At 35.2% G+C, this 17,351-nt stretch overlaps 1 protein-coding gene and 1 non-coding gene across 2 annotated transcripts; both read right to left on the bottom strand.

Annotated features, from left to right (window-relative positions):
- Positions 1 to 319: 319 nt before the first annotated feature.
- Positions 320 to 17,231, bottom strand: LOC126719846 (disease resistance protein RPV1-like). The gene is made up of 2 exons (XM_050422357.1): positions 16,575 to 17,231; positions 320 to 533 (listed from the first exon to the last, which is right to left on the bottom strand). Exons 1-2 carry the CDS (start codon positions 17,168 to 17,170, stop codon positions 320 to 322), a joined length of 810 nt encoding a protein of 269 aa, XP_050278314.1. The 5' UTR covers positions 17,171 to 17,231.
- Positions 5,722 to 5,860, bottom strand: LOC126720098 (small nucleolar RNA Z247). Its single transcript, XR_007653262.1, has one exon. It is a non-coding gene; the product is annotated as a small nucleolar RNA Z247 (small nucleolar RNA).
- Positions 17,232 to 17,351: the final 120 nt, after the last annotated feature.

Here is a 17,351-nt window from a genome sequence, read left to right as displayed (position 1 = left end):
GAAAAAATTAAAGAGAGAAGAGAATAGAGATACTTCTTGTTGATGTACCCCCCGACGTAGAAACAAAACAATAATAATGGCGATAAAAAAAATACAAAAAAAAAAAAAAAAAATCACCCTTGCTTAATGCTTACTATGGAATTACGACGAAAATATAATAAGAACAGAAGAAAGGAATAACAAAAGGCAGCGGCGAAGATGAATAAAAGCAGGGAAGGAAAGGAGGGATGAATCGACTCCACGCGGAATAGGATTTTCTTTTTAGAAAGACTGGTGGAAAGAAGGCACTTTGGGGAGATACGATGTTTCATGTCGCGCACTAAGAATTTTTATCCAAAAAAAGAAAAGAAAAGGGATTTGACTCAGAAATATGATTATGACGGGATGAAGCGTCATTTTGCGGAGGGATGATTGGTACAGCGTGTTGACCAGAAACATAAATCTGACGACGGGATGGGGCGGTAGCTGATTCCTCCTCATTTACTATTTTCCAAATGTTCTCCACAATTTCCTCTATAAACTCTGACTCTAGACTGCAAATGCAATACCCACAATTATTATTTTTAAAGCATAGAGTCAGTGATCAACTGATCATACAATAAGGAGGAAATGAGCTATGAAAAACGGAATGAAATGCCAAAAATCTAATTGACTATTCGTTGAAATTTAATTAATTTACAGTATTTCCATGGCAAACTAGAACCAACTACTTCCAAAGTTCCAAGTAACTAACAATAACCAAAAAAGTTCAACATTATAATAACAATATGAAAATTTGGATGTTCACTAGAAATAGTAAAACATAAAACTGAAAATATATTGGTTTCCAATTGAAAAGGGTGTCAGAGACCATAGAATGGAGAATGGTAACATTATCATCATCCGAAAATACACACTCATATATATATATATATACTCAATATATTTAAATTTTCTTGGTAGTGATTTTGCGTAAAAAAAAAAATTTAAATTATTTATTGTCTTATATTATTATACTTCAAAATAATTTTTTAATTTAAATTTATAATACGTACACGAGTTAAAATTTGATTAATCAAATAAAAAAGTCAAGATTATAATAACAATATGATGAAAATATGGATAGTGAAACATCATACTAAAAAATATTGGCTTCTAATCGAAAAGGACGTCAACTCCTATAAATTTGAGCATTCTCATTATCGAAACACATCCACAGTGGTTTACATTTAAAAAAAAAAAAATAGTGCTATCTAAATGGTGAACCCAACTAGGAGATCATGGATCTGCACCTAGAATAAAGTCACCTTGAAGCTCACTGATTTGATCGATTAATCATGTGACAATCGTTTCATAACAACCAAATATTTATCAAAGGACCTTGGTTCTCCCATTATCATTCTCTCCGCATTTGTCTCTTCCACAAACTCGAACAACAATTTATACTTCCCTATATCACAGATTTGGAAGCCCTTGCTACCGCATCTAAATTCAATGCCCTTGTAGGTATAAAGCAACAATATGCACATTGCATTTTGCTTTGATGGCTAGATCAATTTTACACCCATCCCTTACCAAAAAAGAAAGTTTTGCTCTCTTTTTTTTGCCAATGTCTCCATACAAACACACCATCCTCTAACTAATATGTTATCAGACATAGCATTCTCTTTCCTATCGCACAAAGAGAAACAGTTCTCCACACACCAAGTAGAAATGTAGGTTCTACACAAGCCTACTTTTCATGTGATGCTGTTTTGACAATTTGGTAATTGAAAAAACAGAGAATGATAAATGTTATATTTTGTACTTAAACAAAACTAGCAAGATCAAGGTAACCACTGATCAATGCAATGCACGAGAAGGTTAATATAGGGTAAACTACATATTTTGTCTCTATCCCTTACATTAAATGTCAATTTGGTTTCTAGCCTTTTGGTATTGTGTCATAAAAGAACAATGATAATATATGAGGTAAATCTTATGCTCCCACACACTCAACGTTGGGGGTTGCTTTCATATATATAATCAGATTAGTTACATGGGATAAGATGTTTGAATACAAAGAGATAAATTTGAAATACAAATTGCAGATGAGATAGACATTTAGATGAGATATGAAACTGTTCTGGCTTATCTTGAACTGTTCTTATCTCTTGCAATATTTGAATTTGAATTAATCTGATCTGCTGTAGTGTTTGAGTCCTTATCAGATTGTTGTGCTTCAATATCCCCCCACAAGCTCAACGAGGAAGGACACACGTGGAGCTTGGAAACAGGCCAGTGGAAACGGGACGAAACAAGCAGTTTGGTGAAGACATCCGCTAATTGATCCTTGCCAGAAATGAACCGGACATCCAAGGCCTTAGCAGCAACTTTATCGTGAACAAAATGGAAATCAATTTCCACATGCTTGGTTCTTGCATGAAATATTGGATTAGCAGCGAGATACGTTGCACCAATATTGTCACACCACAGCCGAGGAGGATGGGATTGATGGAGACCAAGATCACGCAACAGAAACTGGAGCCGGAGCAATTCAGTAGTGGTATTACCAATAGCCTTGTATTCAACCTCTGTACTCGATCGAGCCACAGTAGGCTGCTTCTTAGAGCTCCAAGAAATCAAGTTGTCACCAAGATAAACACAAAAGCCACTAGTGGACTACCTATCATCTGGACATCCAGCCCAATCGGCATCAGAAAAGGCACCAAGGCGAGTGGATGAAGAGCATTTTAGTAAGAGACCATGAGAGATAGTATGCTTAAGATATCTCAAAATTCTCTTTACTGCTTGCCAGTGAGTGGTAGTCGGTCTGTGCATAAATTGATAGACACGATTAACAGCAAATGACAAATCAGGTCGAGTGATTGAAAGATATTGTAGAGAGCCAATAGTGTTGCGAAACAGAGTAAGATCAGGAAAGATAGCACCATCAAACGTAGAAAGTGGCTTAGCATTTGACATCGGAGAGGAAATTGGCTTGGCATGCAACATATTTGTCCGGTTAAGAAGATCAATGATATATTAGCGTTGAGATAACAAAACACCATCTGGATGCTTAAGAACTTCAATGCCGAGAAAAAAATTTAACTCACCAAGATCTTTAACAGCAAAATCTCGCTGAAGTAGATTGAGAAGATCATCAACTGCCAATGGATTTGAGCTGGTGATAATGATATCATCCACGTATATGAGCACATACATAGTGAGGGAATTTGAGAGGAAAGTGAAGAGAGATGAGTCAGCTCTAGAGGCAGTAAAGCCAAGCTCCAACAATTTGCCACTCAAGCGCGAAAACCATGCACGAGGCGCTTGTTTGAGACCATAGATGGCCTTGTTCAATTTGCATATGTGGTTAGGTAGGGATGGATGATGAAAAACCGGAGGTTGGAGCATGTATACTTCTTCAGATAAGTTGCCATGAAGAAAGGCATTTTGTATGTCAATCTGGCACATAGACCAACCAGCTGAGATAGCAAGTGAGAGAACAACCCGAATAGTTGTGGGTTTGACAACGGGACTGAAAGTTTCACTAAAATCAATGCCAGCTTGTTGGTGAAATCCTTTGGCTACAAGGCGAGCCTTATAACGCTTAATTGTGCCATCAGCTCTCCTTTTGATTTGGAAAACCCATTTACAACCCACTATATTATGAGCTCTTGAAGGAGGAACAAGACTCCAAGTGTTATTTTTTAACAAGGCATTAAACTCTGCTTCCATAGCAGTGTGCCATTCAGGAAATTTCGCTGCTGTAGAATAACAGGTGGCCTCGGATGGAGACATCAAAGACATTAGAGCTTGAGGAACCGGGTACTAGACAATCCCATCATGAAATTGTTTCAGTTTGGTGATCAAATTCTGTGACCGAGTCACCATTGGATGAGTACGAAGTGGAGCTGAAACAGAGGATTGAACTGATGGAGATGCAGTGTGGTTTGATGAGCTGTTAGTTGGAGAAGCATCACTGATTCTGGCACGATCAGAACATGACCGATTGGTATTGTTGGTTTGAGAGTTGAGATGTGAAGTAGAAGATGTATTAGTAACCTGCAAGGATGTTAGTGGGATAGTAATAGAAAGTGGAACAATATTATAAGTGTTGGGCTGTAAAGAAGTAGGTGAAAGTGTTTTATTGGCAAAGGAAAAAGTAAATTCATCAAAGAGCACATCACGTGATATATAAATGCGACCAGTGGGTATATGTAGACATTTATAACCTTTATGATGTGAACTATAGCCAAGAAAAATGCATTGAAGAGAGCGAAATTGAAGCTTGTTATTGTTGTAGGGACGAAGATGAGGGTAACATGCACACCCAAAAACCTTTAAAAATTTGTAGTTAGGTTCTTGATGAAACAATTTTTGAAAGGGTGATTGATGTCCCAGATTAGGAGTGGGCATGCGATTAATGAGATAACAAGCTGTAAGACAAGCATCATCCCAAAATGAGGTAGGAAGAGAACTGTGTGTAAGTAAAGCAAGGGCAGATTCAATAATATGACGATGTTTTCTTTCAACACAACCATTTTGTTGATGAGTATGTGGGCATGAAATATGGTGAGTGATGCCAATTTGTTTAAACAAAGTGTTTAAAGATCTAAATTCACCTCCCCAATCAATTTGAACACTGAGAATTTTAGCATTAAACCGACGTTCAACTTGACTTTGAAATTGCCTAAAAACATGAAAAACATCAGATTTTGCTTGAATGGGATACAACCAAGTGAATCGACTATAGGCATCAACAAAAGAGACATAATATTTATTGCCGAAAAAGGAAATAGTTGGGGAACCATACATCTAAAAATAGCAATTCTAAAGGCCTAGATGCAACAAAGGTAGAAGAATTAAAAGGTAACTGATGACTTTTGGCTTGAGAGCATGCTGGACACATTGCCAAAGTTTTATTTGTAGAAACTGGAAGTTGAAAATTGGATAACACTTGACGAACAATATGAAAGTTGGGATGTCCTAAACGAAGATGCCAATTTGCAGCAGATGTTCTTTCTCCAAGCAGAGCACGTGATGGAGTGGTTGGAGATGAACATGAAAAGAGAGGATATAGTCCTTGCCTAAGAGGTCCGCGGTGGAGGATTCTCCTGGTTGTGAGATCCTTAATAAAAAAGAAGTTAGCATAGAACTCAAAAAATACAAAATTGTCTTTAGCAAATTGACTAACAGAGAGAAGATTTTTGCAAGCATTGGGAACATATAACACATGTCTTAAAGAAAATGAGTGATTACATGTAGAGAGAGATGCATTTCCAATGTGTGAAATAGGCAAACCTTGACCATTGCCGATCGTGATCTGATCAGTGCCAGAATATGCTTCAGAGCTCACATTAAGATTAGAGAAGCCTGGTGTAAGATGATGTGAGGCACCAGTATCAGGATACCAGTTGTCATCCTGAATGGCAGATGGTGAGGAGTAAAAAGCTTGGGTAGTTGCAGGTGGATCAGCTTGATAAGAATGATCAAATCTGTGGTAGCAACTTATAGCAGCGTGACCAGGTTTATTGCAAACTTGGCAAACAACACGTGGAGTCCCAAGGGAAAATAGATTGTTGGATGACTTTAAGGAACCACGACCACGTCCTCTTGTGCCTCAACCATTTTGATTTGAAAAGGATCCACGTCCATAGGAACCACGACCACCACAACCACGATTTGTGGTATTTCGAGTTGCCATATTGGCAGTTGAGAATGCTAACTCAGCAGCTAATTTCTGTTGTTCCAAGCGCTGCTCATGAGCAAGGAGATGCCCATATAGTTCATCAAGAGAAAGAGGGTCCACCCGAGTGGTGATAGAAGTGACAAATGGGTCGTATTCAGTTCCTAAGCCAGCAAGAATATAGGAGCTCATTTCAGTATCTGAGAGAGCTTGTCCAACTGCAGTGAGTGTGTCTCCAAGACTACGCATTTTCTGAAAATAATCAGTCACATTTGAGTTGCCTTTCTTTGAGGTAGCTAATTGGTATTGGGTTTGCATCACACGAGCCCGAGATTGGGAGATAAACATACGTTCAAGAGCCACCCATAGAGTGCGAGAAGTGTTGCAGCCAAGAACTTGAGATAAAATTGACTCTGAGAGGGATGCAATCAATGTGTTGAGAATAAGTTGATCTTGTTGTTGCCAAGCAACATATTCAGGATTTGGAATAAGAATAGGCTGATTTGATCTGGTGATAGGATTAGAAATAGTGGAAGAAGGTGTTGTTTTGGATCCATCAATATAGCCAAATAAGTTTTGAGCATTGAGATGAGTAACAACTTGGTATTTCCAAAGAAGATAGTTGTCTTTGGTGAGGGTAAGGCGAATTGGATGATTTGATAGTGTTTGAACAGGGAGAGAGAGAGTGGTGACAGTGGAGGAGTTAGTTTGATTTGCGTGGGGAAGCTGGAATTAGAGGAACTCATGACGTTAGTCGTAAATAGCTCTGATACCATAAAAGAACAATGATAATATTGAGGTAAATCTTATGCTCCCACACACTCAACATTGGGAGTTGCTTTCATATATATAATTGGATTAGTTACATGGGATAAGATGTTTGAATACAAAGAGATAAATTTGAAATACAAATTGCAGATGAGATAGACATTTAGATGAGATATGAAACTGTTCTGGCTTATCATGAACTGTTCTTATCTCTTGCAATATTTGAATTTGAATTAATCTGATCTGCTGTAGTGTTTGAGTCCTTATTAGATTGTTGTTTCTCTTTCCTATCGCACGAAGAGAAACAATTCTCCACACACCAAGTAGAAATGTAGGTTCTACACAAGCCTACTTTTCATGTGATGCTGTTTTGACAATTTGGTAATTGAAAAAACAGAGAATGATAAATGTTATATTTTGTACTTAAACAAAACTAGCAAGATCAAGGTAACCACTAATCAATGCAATGCACGAGAAGGTTAATATAGGGTAAACTACATATTCTGTCTCTAGCCCTTACATTAAATGTCAATTTGGTTTCTAGCCTTTTGGTATTGTGTCAAAATGATCTTTATCGTTAAGTGGAGAATGAAAAATACTGATGTGGCTAGTGGTCAAAATAAAATATTGGTTTTAGGGCACATAAGACTACCACTTGGACTAACATGTCAGCCTAATCTATATAATACTAAAAGCTGAGACGTAGCATTTAATGTTACTACCCTCTCATTGAGCCACATCAGCAACCATGTCATTACCAACATTTTTTCTGAATTTCTCTTATAATTTAAAATACATTTCCTAAATTTTAAAATACTAATAAAAGAAAAATGATCCCCAACTTTATCTCCACCATAAAGCCCAATCTTAATTATAGACTTGTATGTTGTCCACCATAAAGCCCAAACCCAGCCGAATGGTCTTTAATTTTTAACAGCAAAAAACCCTTTCTATCTCCCCCTCTTTTGCTTTAACCCTGTTTCACAGTTTCAAGCTCGCTAACGGCAGTCTCTCTCTCTTCCAAAGACAGGTTCAAATCTTCACAGTTCAGACTTCAGATTCATAATGCCAGGGCTCTCACGGCTCTTCCTTCCTCTAGATGTTCAAGTCCTTTCAGTTGCTGCCGTTTCAAAAAAACCAAAGGAAGGGTATTTAACGCAAGGTGAAATTTTTACGGTCTCCATGTATCTTTTAGTTTTGTTTTTAATTTTTCAATTCTACTTATCTTTCAACCTTGCAGTGCCACGACTACACAATTAAAGAGCTCATCACCAAGAGCTTCAACAACGTCATCTAGCAATCAGATTGGCTAGATGAATATGGAGAAAGGTACATCATGACAGCAATACCTAATCTTTCTCCCTCTCTCTCTTTGGTATTGGAACATCCAAGTTTCATTTTTTAATCCTTTTGGGTTTTCAATTCTGGCATATTTTTATTTTATTTAGTTTCTCAATTTTTGGAATTTTTTTTTTCTGCGGTTTCTTAATGCCGCACAAGTGTTTGAAGAAATGCTTAAACTGAACTTTGGATTGGCTGTGTGGAACCCAATTGCTTATGCACGTGCAATGCTATTTACATATTTCTTTTAAATTTTGTTGTCGATTGTGATATCAATATTAGTTCTTTGGAAATTTGGTTTTCTTTTTAATGTTGTGGTTTTATTCAAGTATATGTATGTGAGATTGACCTATGTAAGCTCTACATATATATTCATATTGGTATATTCAATTTGTGTTTGCCAATTGGGTTTGTGTGTGGCCTTGGGTCCTTGCTATCTAATTGTTACTTTCTCTCCCTCAAAAGGCTGAAAACTTTGTTATATTGAGTTATTTGGGTTTCTTTTGAATGGTTTTTGCTGTTTTTTACAGGTAAACTTTGGCTTTGGTTTTTTTTTTTTTTTTAATTTTCTGTTAATAAAGCATATTTACACTCAAAAGTTGTTGGGTTAGTAAGTGAAGGGTTCCATGTGTTGATTAGCTTCTTATTTCTGGTTTTTAGGGTGCATATACTTTATAGGAATTTGTAAATGTTTTGGTGTTTTGGCTGCTTTTTGTTCAGGTGAATTTCATGTAAGACGTGGTTGAGATTTGTAATAGAAATTGGATGTGAAGTTGACCACAAAGCACTTGCATGCCTTAAAATCAAATCCACCATCTGGTATGGTTGTGCATATTCTACCTCCAATTCTTAGAGTACAGGTAATGTCCTCTTTAGACTTATCAATCTTTGAAGCCTTTTTAGTTACATGATAAATCATTTCATTTTGGGTCTTTCACATCTTAATTCCCCAAAACCATTATTTTCCATAAATTCAACCATTAGTGCAAATTGTTCAATGTTGATTGGTTTCTGAAAGGTTAGGCCTAACAAGTTTTCATGGGGAATTTAATTGCCGACTTTGGTAAGTTGGGTCCATCAAATTAACAAATCATTTTTTTTCATGAGTCCTTCATTTGCTACTTAATATAACATTGCAAGTGAGATTTTAGATGGTGGTTTGTTCTAAACCTCATGGATGCTATTTCAATGCAAAGGACCTGGTCACTTTCTGAACATGTCAGCCAAGCAAATTATAAGTTTGAATTTCTCGGTTGCAGTTAATCAAATTTTTTTTTTCTGGGGTGGGGTGGGGGGTTATTTTCAATTGCAAAAATTAGGAACTGTTCTATGCAATTTGGATTTTTTATATGCAAATTTCAATCTAGGACCATTAGCTATTTAGGTTTTGCAATGTTAGCCCATAACTGCAGCTCCTAAAACATGGCAATGGTAGCCACCTATTTCTCCTCATCTCAAAATGAATATGGCACTTACCTTTTTCAAAAAGCCACCAATTATGCAGGTTTGGGCATTATTGTTAAAGATAATTATGGTTCTCTTATTATAGTCCATATTGAATTAATTCCTTGCCAAAGATTGTGGATGGCTGCCACAGCTATGTTGAGAGCATCACACGCGTTAATTTAATATTTTCATTTCAATACAGCAAATTGATTTACAAAGCAGGTAGTGTTATGGTCAAGGGTGAAAGTTTTTAATTTGAGTACTTTCTCTTGGCTTTTAGATCCTTTGGGCATATTTTGATATGATTAGGCAAGGTCACTGTGCAAAATCCATTGTACCATTTAGAGTACTTAATGTTTTGCATTTCTTACTCTATGCAAATTGAGTGCATTTGATTTTATTTGTAGGAACTGAGGACAACAATACCAAATCACAAGAAAAGTTGGTGGCATTGATGAATAACTACCAAATTTGAAAGCCATTGAAGGTACTCCCTTTCTCTATCTCTCTTGCCTTTATTTATTTTTTTTCTTTGAACTATATATGGAGGTTGCATTGGACTTGGCCAATAGACCACTCAACAATTATGACAAACTGTCTGAAAAATGGGGGGGGGGGGGAAAAACCTCTTCCTTTTTTTATGGACCATACAATAAGGGTAAGTTTGTATCTTTAAGATTTTTCCTTAATGTTCAATTTTTTAGGTTTTAAGTAGTTATTGAAGAGAGACACAACTTGATTATTTACTATTTAATGGTCCTTTCTTCTTCTTTTTTATTTGGTTCTGTTGTGTAGATTGCAAATTGTCAAAGTTGAACTTTAATCTAAAGGAAAATTACTGGCTAGAGTGCCTCAACGTTATTTTGGAGCATGTGATGCTTTTTTCACTATAGTGAGGAAGGTCAATTTACTTTCTATAATATTGTGCCTTTTGTTTTCCATATCTCAATGCATTATTTCTAATACCTTTCAAAAATTAGGATCTCTATGGACTAATCTCAGAACCTCCAGCTTTATTAGGTAAATCAATTAATTTATGAGAGGTTTATGTGTAGATTACTGTTTAGAAGTCAGATTAAATCTCTTGAAAGGTTTATGCTTTAACGGAACGGAACGGTCGACTCTTGAGATTAAATCTCTCCTCCTCCACTCTTTGTTTGCTTGGTGTTCTGCTTTCTCTTCTTTTTCTTGCTCTAATCTTTTTGTTATGCTTGATCATTGTAATTTTCGATCTTGATGTAAATCTTTCCATGTACACTCCTAATGTACCTGGGGCTTTTGTTTTATGAAATATCGTTATTTATAAAAAAAAAAATAATAAATAAATAAAATACCGTGTAGAAATCAGATGGATACAAGGAGAACAGAGAGATTGTAGAGAAATGGGTTCAACTATTTAGTACTCCCTATTTCTTAGTCACAGCTATGAATGCAATGGACACATTCAGTTGATAAAAATTAACTTTAAAAATTAGTTGGTTAGAAATATGAGGTATCATAATTGTAAATTGTTTATAAAATCTTTGACATGAATAAAGGAATTTTCTTAGAGTGATTTGTAAGTAGATTTTAATACGGTAGAAAAATAAATTTAAATTTCCATTTTATATGTTAGGTATGATTTGGTGCACATCAATCAATCATTACATTCATGCTTTGTTCATAATTTCTTTATATAATGTTATCAAATTAATCCAAGATGTGGAAGGAGTTGAACTATGTGGTACCCTTAAAAATTTTGTTGACTTAGCAGCATGTTAGTAGTACAATTTAGTTCTTTCTCTTCTTCTTTAAACAATTTTTATAAGTAATGGAAGAATTATTCACTGATGGGACAGGTTCTTTGGATGACTTGGAGATAGGAAATAACACAAAATTAAGTGCAGAAAATACTCAACTAAGCTAGAAGTTTTTTAAGTAGTTTATTAGTTTCTCATTTTCTTTACTGTTTATCTTGGCTGTTAATGTATGTTTAAACTGCAATAACGAAAATTGGTTTATAAGAGATGAGGGCATTTACCAAGTTATTGTTTTCATTTGTCAAGGATACCACCTTCTTTGAGATCCATGGTGTGGTTGATCTAAAGAGAACATGCTAGGAAGTAGATAATTGTAATATTTATTCATGCATAATTTACAGAAAGAAGCAACTACAAGTTTACAGCATAAAGGCAAGTTAAATGATTTGTAATATAAATGCACAGACCCATAAGATAGTTGGAGAGGACTGGATAATCTACCAATTGTTTCTTTGCTATATTACATGGAGAATCATGCTAAGATTAAGTACTGGTAATGATCTTTTTGTGCAAGGATAATTTGTAATTAAAAATATATATGTGCAACATAGCAGTATGACATAAATGTTTTGGTTTACAGACTCATCAAGTTTAAATGTCGAGGTGCTTCAATTCTGGGGGTAGCAGCTCGAGATGAAATGCAGTCTTATGTTGAAGCTTAGACAAAGAAATTTAATTTGAATGATCCTTTAATGGCAGAAGCAATGGTCATTAAAGGATCACTGTAATCAAAGGGTTGGAGCATATGGTTTATTGTGTAGGGTCTGTGGCATTATTATGAATCCAATGGATGAATATTTTTAGAAGAGGAGTTTAAACAGATACTTTGATAGGTACAATCTCTCTCTCTCTCTCCAACATGAGTTGTAATGAAGCTGAAAAGGATAGAAGTTGTTAACATGCATATTCTTTTGAAAAGCTTTGAGAATACAATGTATTTAAATAGATATTTCAAAGTATCTTACCCGTGCATTGCACGGGTTAGCGACTAGTAAATATATAAAAAATACCCCAATTTAGAAAACTCAATACTCTACTCTTAAAATATTATCTTGTTCATTATTTATTATTTTATAATCTTTCTTCCTCTGTCTATGTTCCTTTCAACCCAGATCGTCCCACTAATTTTTATCTTCCCCTCTCTCTCCCAGATCAACTCCTTCATATACATGATACAACCTAAATCAATATCAACAAAACTTAAACTGAGCCAAAAAACCCAAATCAACTCCTCCACCTCCCTTCAATTAATAAACAACCAACCAAAGGACTAAACAACCATGGAAGACCCATCATCAAAGGTGACAGCCATGGAAGGCAGCCAAACGACTAGAGGATGAAAATCGTCTTGCTAATTCAAGGTGGTGGTTGCAGCGGCCAAACGACGAAATTGAGAGGTGAGCTTTGTTGTCAGAGAGAGAAAGAGGTGGAGGAGAAGACCGAACAACCAGAGAGAGAAAGCAATCAAACGGCGAAGGGTTTTTTTATTATTATTATTATTTTTTTTTTTATGGATTTGAGGATTAGGCGACAGATTTTGGAGATTACGGTTATGGGCTTTGGAATTTATGGGGTTGATACGATTTCTTGGTGACGACATAGTTTGTTGGGTTGTTTAAAGAATTCATGGTTGTTGAAGAACAAATCCAACCTTTGGACTTCAATTACACAAGTGTAGATCTTCATGTTATAATTGGTCGTTCTTGCTTCTATATATAAGAGGCCACGTTGATCAGGACCAAACCAAAATTAAAAAATAAACAAAAACAAAAATGACGTTTTTAGAAAATAGAACAACACTAAAGTATAAAAAGGACATTCAGCCTCACATTATTTATTTATTTATTTTAGGTGGTTGACATAGCGGTCCAAGTAGCAGTCTTATGTAGTCTAAAACCTATATTTTATTTTGACTGTTAGTTACGTTAGTATTTTCCATCCACCACTTAATAGTATGAACCATTTTGACATTATACTAAAAGGTTAGGATCAAATTGGCACATTTGAAAGATTAAGGACCAAATTGACATTCAACGTAAAGGTTAAGGACTAACTATATAGTTTATCCTTTAATATGAAATGATTTTTTGTTTAAATAGAAATTTAATAACTATTAATAAGTATTTATTATTATTGTATTTGTATATGAAACTATATATTTGATCATTTAAAGAAAAAATATTATATATGGATCATATGATCAATAAAAATTATATATATATATATATACACACACACACACTAGTCGCTAACCCGTGCGATGCACGGGAATGCTATTGAGTATATATATACACACACACACATCGCTAATTCGTGCGATACACGGGAATGTTATTGAGTATAAGTTATGATTTAATTTACTATAATCATCATATCATTATAATTTAATAGGAAAACTTAGCCAAATATTTAGCAAAAAATAAATAAATAAATAAAAACAAAAATGTTGCAATGTTAAAAGAACCATTAGTAATAAATTGAAAGACAAAAATATTTTTTCCTAAAATTAATGTGATTGTTTTGCAACTTTAATTTCAAATCTGCCAATTAATTTAAAAAAAAAAAAAAATCACATAGTCCACAAAAGAATGATACTTAAAATCAAATAAATCTCAATTTAAATGTCTAAAACCTAAGAATATTTATTTGAAAGCTTCCTCTAATATACAAATGCTAATAAGCAAATATATCAAAGAATAGTACAATATTGTCTTCCTAAAATATATGACTATAAAACAACACAAATCAACCACTAACAACTTTGAATTTCAATCTCTTTCAAACTTTTGCGGCTTGAATGTGTACTTTTACGATCAAGTCCCACCATTTTTAGGTAATAGTGGTTGATCTATGAATGATATTTTGGCAGGCTTTTCTATTGAGATATATATATATATATATATATAAAGAAAGGCAGCCTTAACATTAAACATTAAACATTACTGCATGTTATCCATATGTCAACTACAAGTCCACTATAAATCCAGATTTTGCATGGACTTGTTTACCAGACATTCAATGGGAGTGCCAGATTAAACCAAATCAAAAAACGAAAACAGATATATAAGAAAGAGAGAAAAAGAGTACAGGTATTAAAACAGAAGTTAAAAACATATTTTTTGTAGGAGAGGCATTCCTATTCCTCCCCCCAACTCCTAAAGCCAAAATTTACGGGAGGAAGCGGAGGCTGCATCTTTTTTTCCAACTTACGATTATGGAGACTGCTTTTATTTTCTTAATCTTTGCGTTGTTCAGAGTTCAAAGGTTTTCACGTAGGGTTTTTGGGTTTTAAAGAGAAATTTCTATATAGTTGAAAATTAGGGCTGGAATGAATGAAGAAGAGAGGCGAAGCTTGCAACGTAAATAATATTAGAGCGACAAAGTCATATGTAAATAATATTACCGATATGGATTCAAATGCGAGCCTGCCAAGCTTGCAACGTACGTCAAAGCAACCTTCCAACTATTCACCTTGTCTTCAGGGCCATTCCGTAGCGCCTCTGCGAAATCGCCCTCCTGTTTTCGCACTTCAGAAGGAGACCCATCGTAAAAAATAGGGATCACTCTTTGATTGAACAGCCTTTTGCATTCCATGATCTTAACCAGCTCATCCAGGCACCAATCCGAATTACCATAGTTTTTAGAGAACACCACAACTGCAATCCTTGATTTCTCGATTGCCTTCATTTGTTCAATCCGAATAAATTCTGATTTATACACACGAATCCCTTTGCGATCTAAAGCAACAAAGAGATGGCAGGTAAAATTTTTGTGGGTATCTTCGCTAAAACTAACGAAGACCTGATAATCATAGGTCAACGTTGGGGAGTTTTCTTGGCTCACGGAATGAGCCATGGTTCCAACACTAAGACCTAATTGAAGTGAGCTGCCTAAACTCAAGAAAAGCCAAGGAACGAGGACGGATAAGGATAGAGCAAAGGAACGAGCCATGGTTGAAAGTTGAAACACACAGAGGAGCAAAGAAGCAAAGATTGCTTCTTTGGGATTTCTCTCTCCTCCTTTTTCGCTGTCTTCTGCTCAACGTTGTAGGTAGTATACTAGTTAGACATGGCAAAACGGGTCAGACCCGTTTTGACCCGACCCGTTTGACCTGCAACCCGTTTGACCCGTAACCCGATTGACCCGTTTAAAAATGACCCGTTTTGACCCGTGACCCGTTTTGACCCGTGACCCGATTGACCCGTGACCCGATTAACCCGACCCGAACCCGAACCCGAACCCGACCCGCACGTTTTGCCACGTTTACCAATGTTGAGTAGATTTAGATTGAGGTGTAATTTTTATAAAATATTTACTTATTCTTTTTTACTTAATATGTTATGTACTCCATTATAGTTTGTTATTTTTTACTTGCCACCTTTATTTTCTCTTCCTACTTTAAATAGATTAAAGATTATACCAAGATTAGTTTCTAGAAAGCTGGAACAGGAGTTGCACCAAATTTGGGTATCAATTCAAGTGTTTAGTGGTAATTGGTAACAATATCACTAGTAAGAATCTAATCACAATTAAGGAACTCATAAACAATTGACAGATTGCATCTATTTCCAAAAAAAAAAAAAAAAATTGTTTGAAAAATACGGGTCAACTCGACCCGACTCACGACCCGACTCAACCCGCGACCCGTTTGACCCGCAACCCGATTGACCCGTTTTAAAAATGACCCGTTTTGACCCGTGACCCGTTTAACCCGCAAACCCGATTGACCCGACCCGAACCCGACCCGACCCGCCCGTTTTGCCACGTCTAATACTAGTGTCCACTTGACTTTAGGAGCAACACGCCAAAACGCCCCCACCCCCCTCCCCTCACCCCATCTTTTTTTTTTCTTTTTCTTTTTTTTTTCTTTTGTTGTTTCTTACTTTTACAAAAACCAACATGAGAAAAAAGAATAATTATTTTAATTGTATTTTTTGAACGGGGGAATGTTTAGTGCATTCCTTAATGTGCTAATACTACATATACCCTCCAAAAATAAGAAAAATTGTGACTTTAATTTACGATTTTGAAGTTAAAAAACTTGATTTAAATCATAGTTTCGCTTGTTTTTTAAAATTAGATACACTTGTGGAATGTTATATGGAATGATGTTGGGGTTAATTATCCCAATTTTTAATTTTTTTTTCAAAATTTTAAATTAAAAAATTCTATTAATGATTGAAAAATATTTACTAGATTTTTTTTATAAAAAAAATAAATAAAAATTAACAAAAAAAAGGCCTAATTAAATAAACTTAAAATTTAGAATCACGAAATAAAGTCCAATAAAACTTAGATGGTGAATTTTGCATTTTAGACTTGAAAAAGCAGAAAATGATAAATCCTAATTATTATGTATTATGCACATTAAATCATACAAAAATTAGTATGTAATATAAAATCTTATAATTATAATAGCTATTATCAGACATTTATTATAATTGTGTTTATATGTAAAACCATATTTTTTAGTATTTGTGTTTACATTAAATTTAAATTCAATTTAATATATATACACACATATAAACAAAAGTTTTTTTTAATAAAAAAACATGTAATATAATATTTACCTATATTGTTCTGAATGCAAGCCTGCCAAGTTTGCGGCCTCCATCAATGCAGCTCTCCAATTGTTAACCTTGTCTTTAGGGCCCTTTAAGAGCGCCTTTGCAAAAACTCCCTTCTGTTCTAGCACCTCGGACTGAGACACACCATAGAATATAGGCAGCACCATTTGATTTAAAAGCCTTTTGCATTCCATGATCTTCACCAGCTCATCAAGGCACCAATCCGAAGTAGCATAATTTTTTGTGAACACAACAACTGCAATCCTTGAAGTCTCAATTGCCTTCAACAACTCAGGTCCAATCTCTCCCCCTCTAGGGAGATCTATGTCATCTCTATATGCACCAATCCTTTTATGGTTTAAAGCAGCAAAAAAATGGCTTTTAAAGCCTGTGCGGATATCGGCCCCACGAAAGCTAACAAAGACCTCATATTCATGTGTCAATGTTGGGGTTGATAAAGATGGATCAAAGTTTTCTTGGCCCTCGGAATGAGTCGTGGTTGCAACACATAGAACTAATTGAGGTAAGACCAGTGCGAAGCCTAAACTCAAGAGCAAAGCAGCAAGGGCCGATAAGGATGGAGCAGAAGGACGAGCCATTATTGCAACACACAGATGAGCAAAGGAGCAAGAACCGGTTGTGTTTTCTTTTTATTTTTTATTTTTTTAGCTTTTCGAGTTTTCTCTCTCTTTTTTTTATTTTTTATTTATTTTTATTTTTTATCTGTCGTGAGCAAGTTTTCCGGAGGAGTGGGACATTTTAACTTTGTGCACACTGTTT

Source organism: Quercus robur, chromosome 3, assembly GCF_932294415.1.
Source record: "Quercus robur chromosome 3, dhQueRobu3.1, whole genome shotgun sequence".
Lineage (NCBI taxonomy): Eukaryota > Viridiplantae > Streptophyta > Magnoliopsida > Fagales > Fagaceae > Quercus > Quercus robur.
Note: the sequence above shows the minus strand (reverse complement) of the source record. Positions and strands in the feature narration are given on the sequence as shown.

Bases quoted from the DNA above. Each gene is read 5' to 3' on its own strand.
- LOC126719846 (XM_050422357.1), bottom strand. From the start codon at position 17,170: ATGGCTCGTCCTTCTGCTCCATCCTTATCGGCCCTTGCTGCTTTGCTC. The intron at 534-16,574 runs GTAAATATTATA...TTGCATTTGCAG, and splicing joins TTGCATTCAGAACAATATAG to TCTAGAGTCAGAGTTTATAG.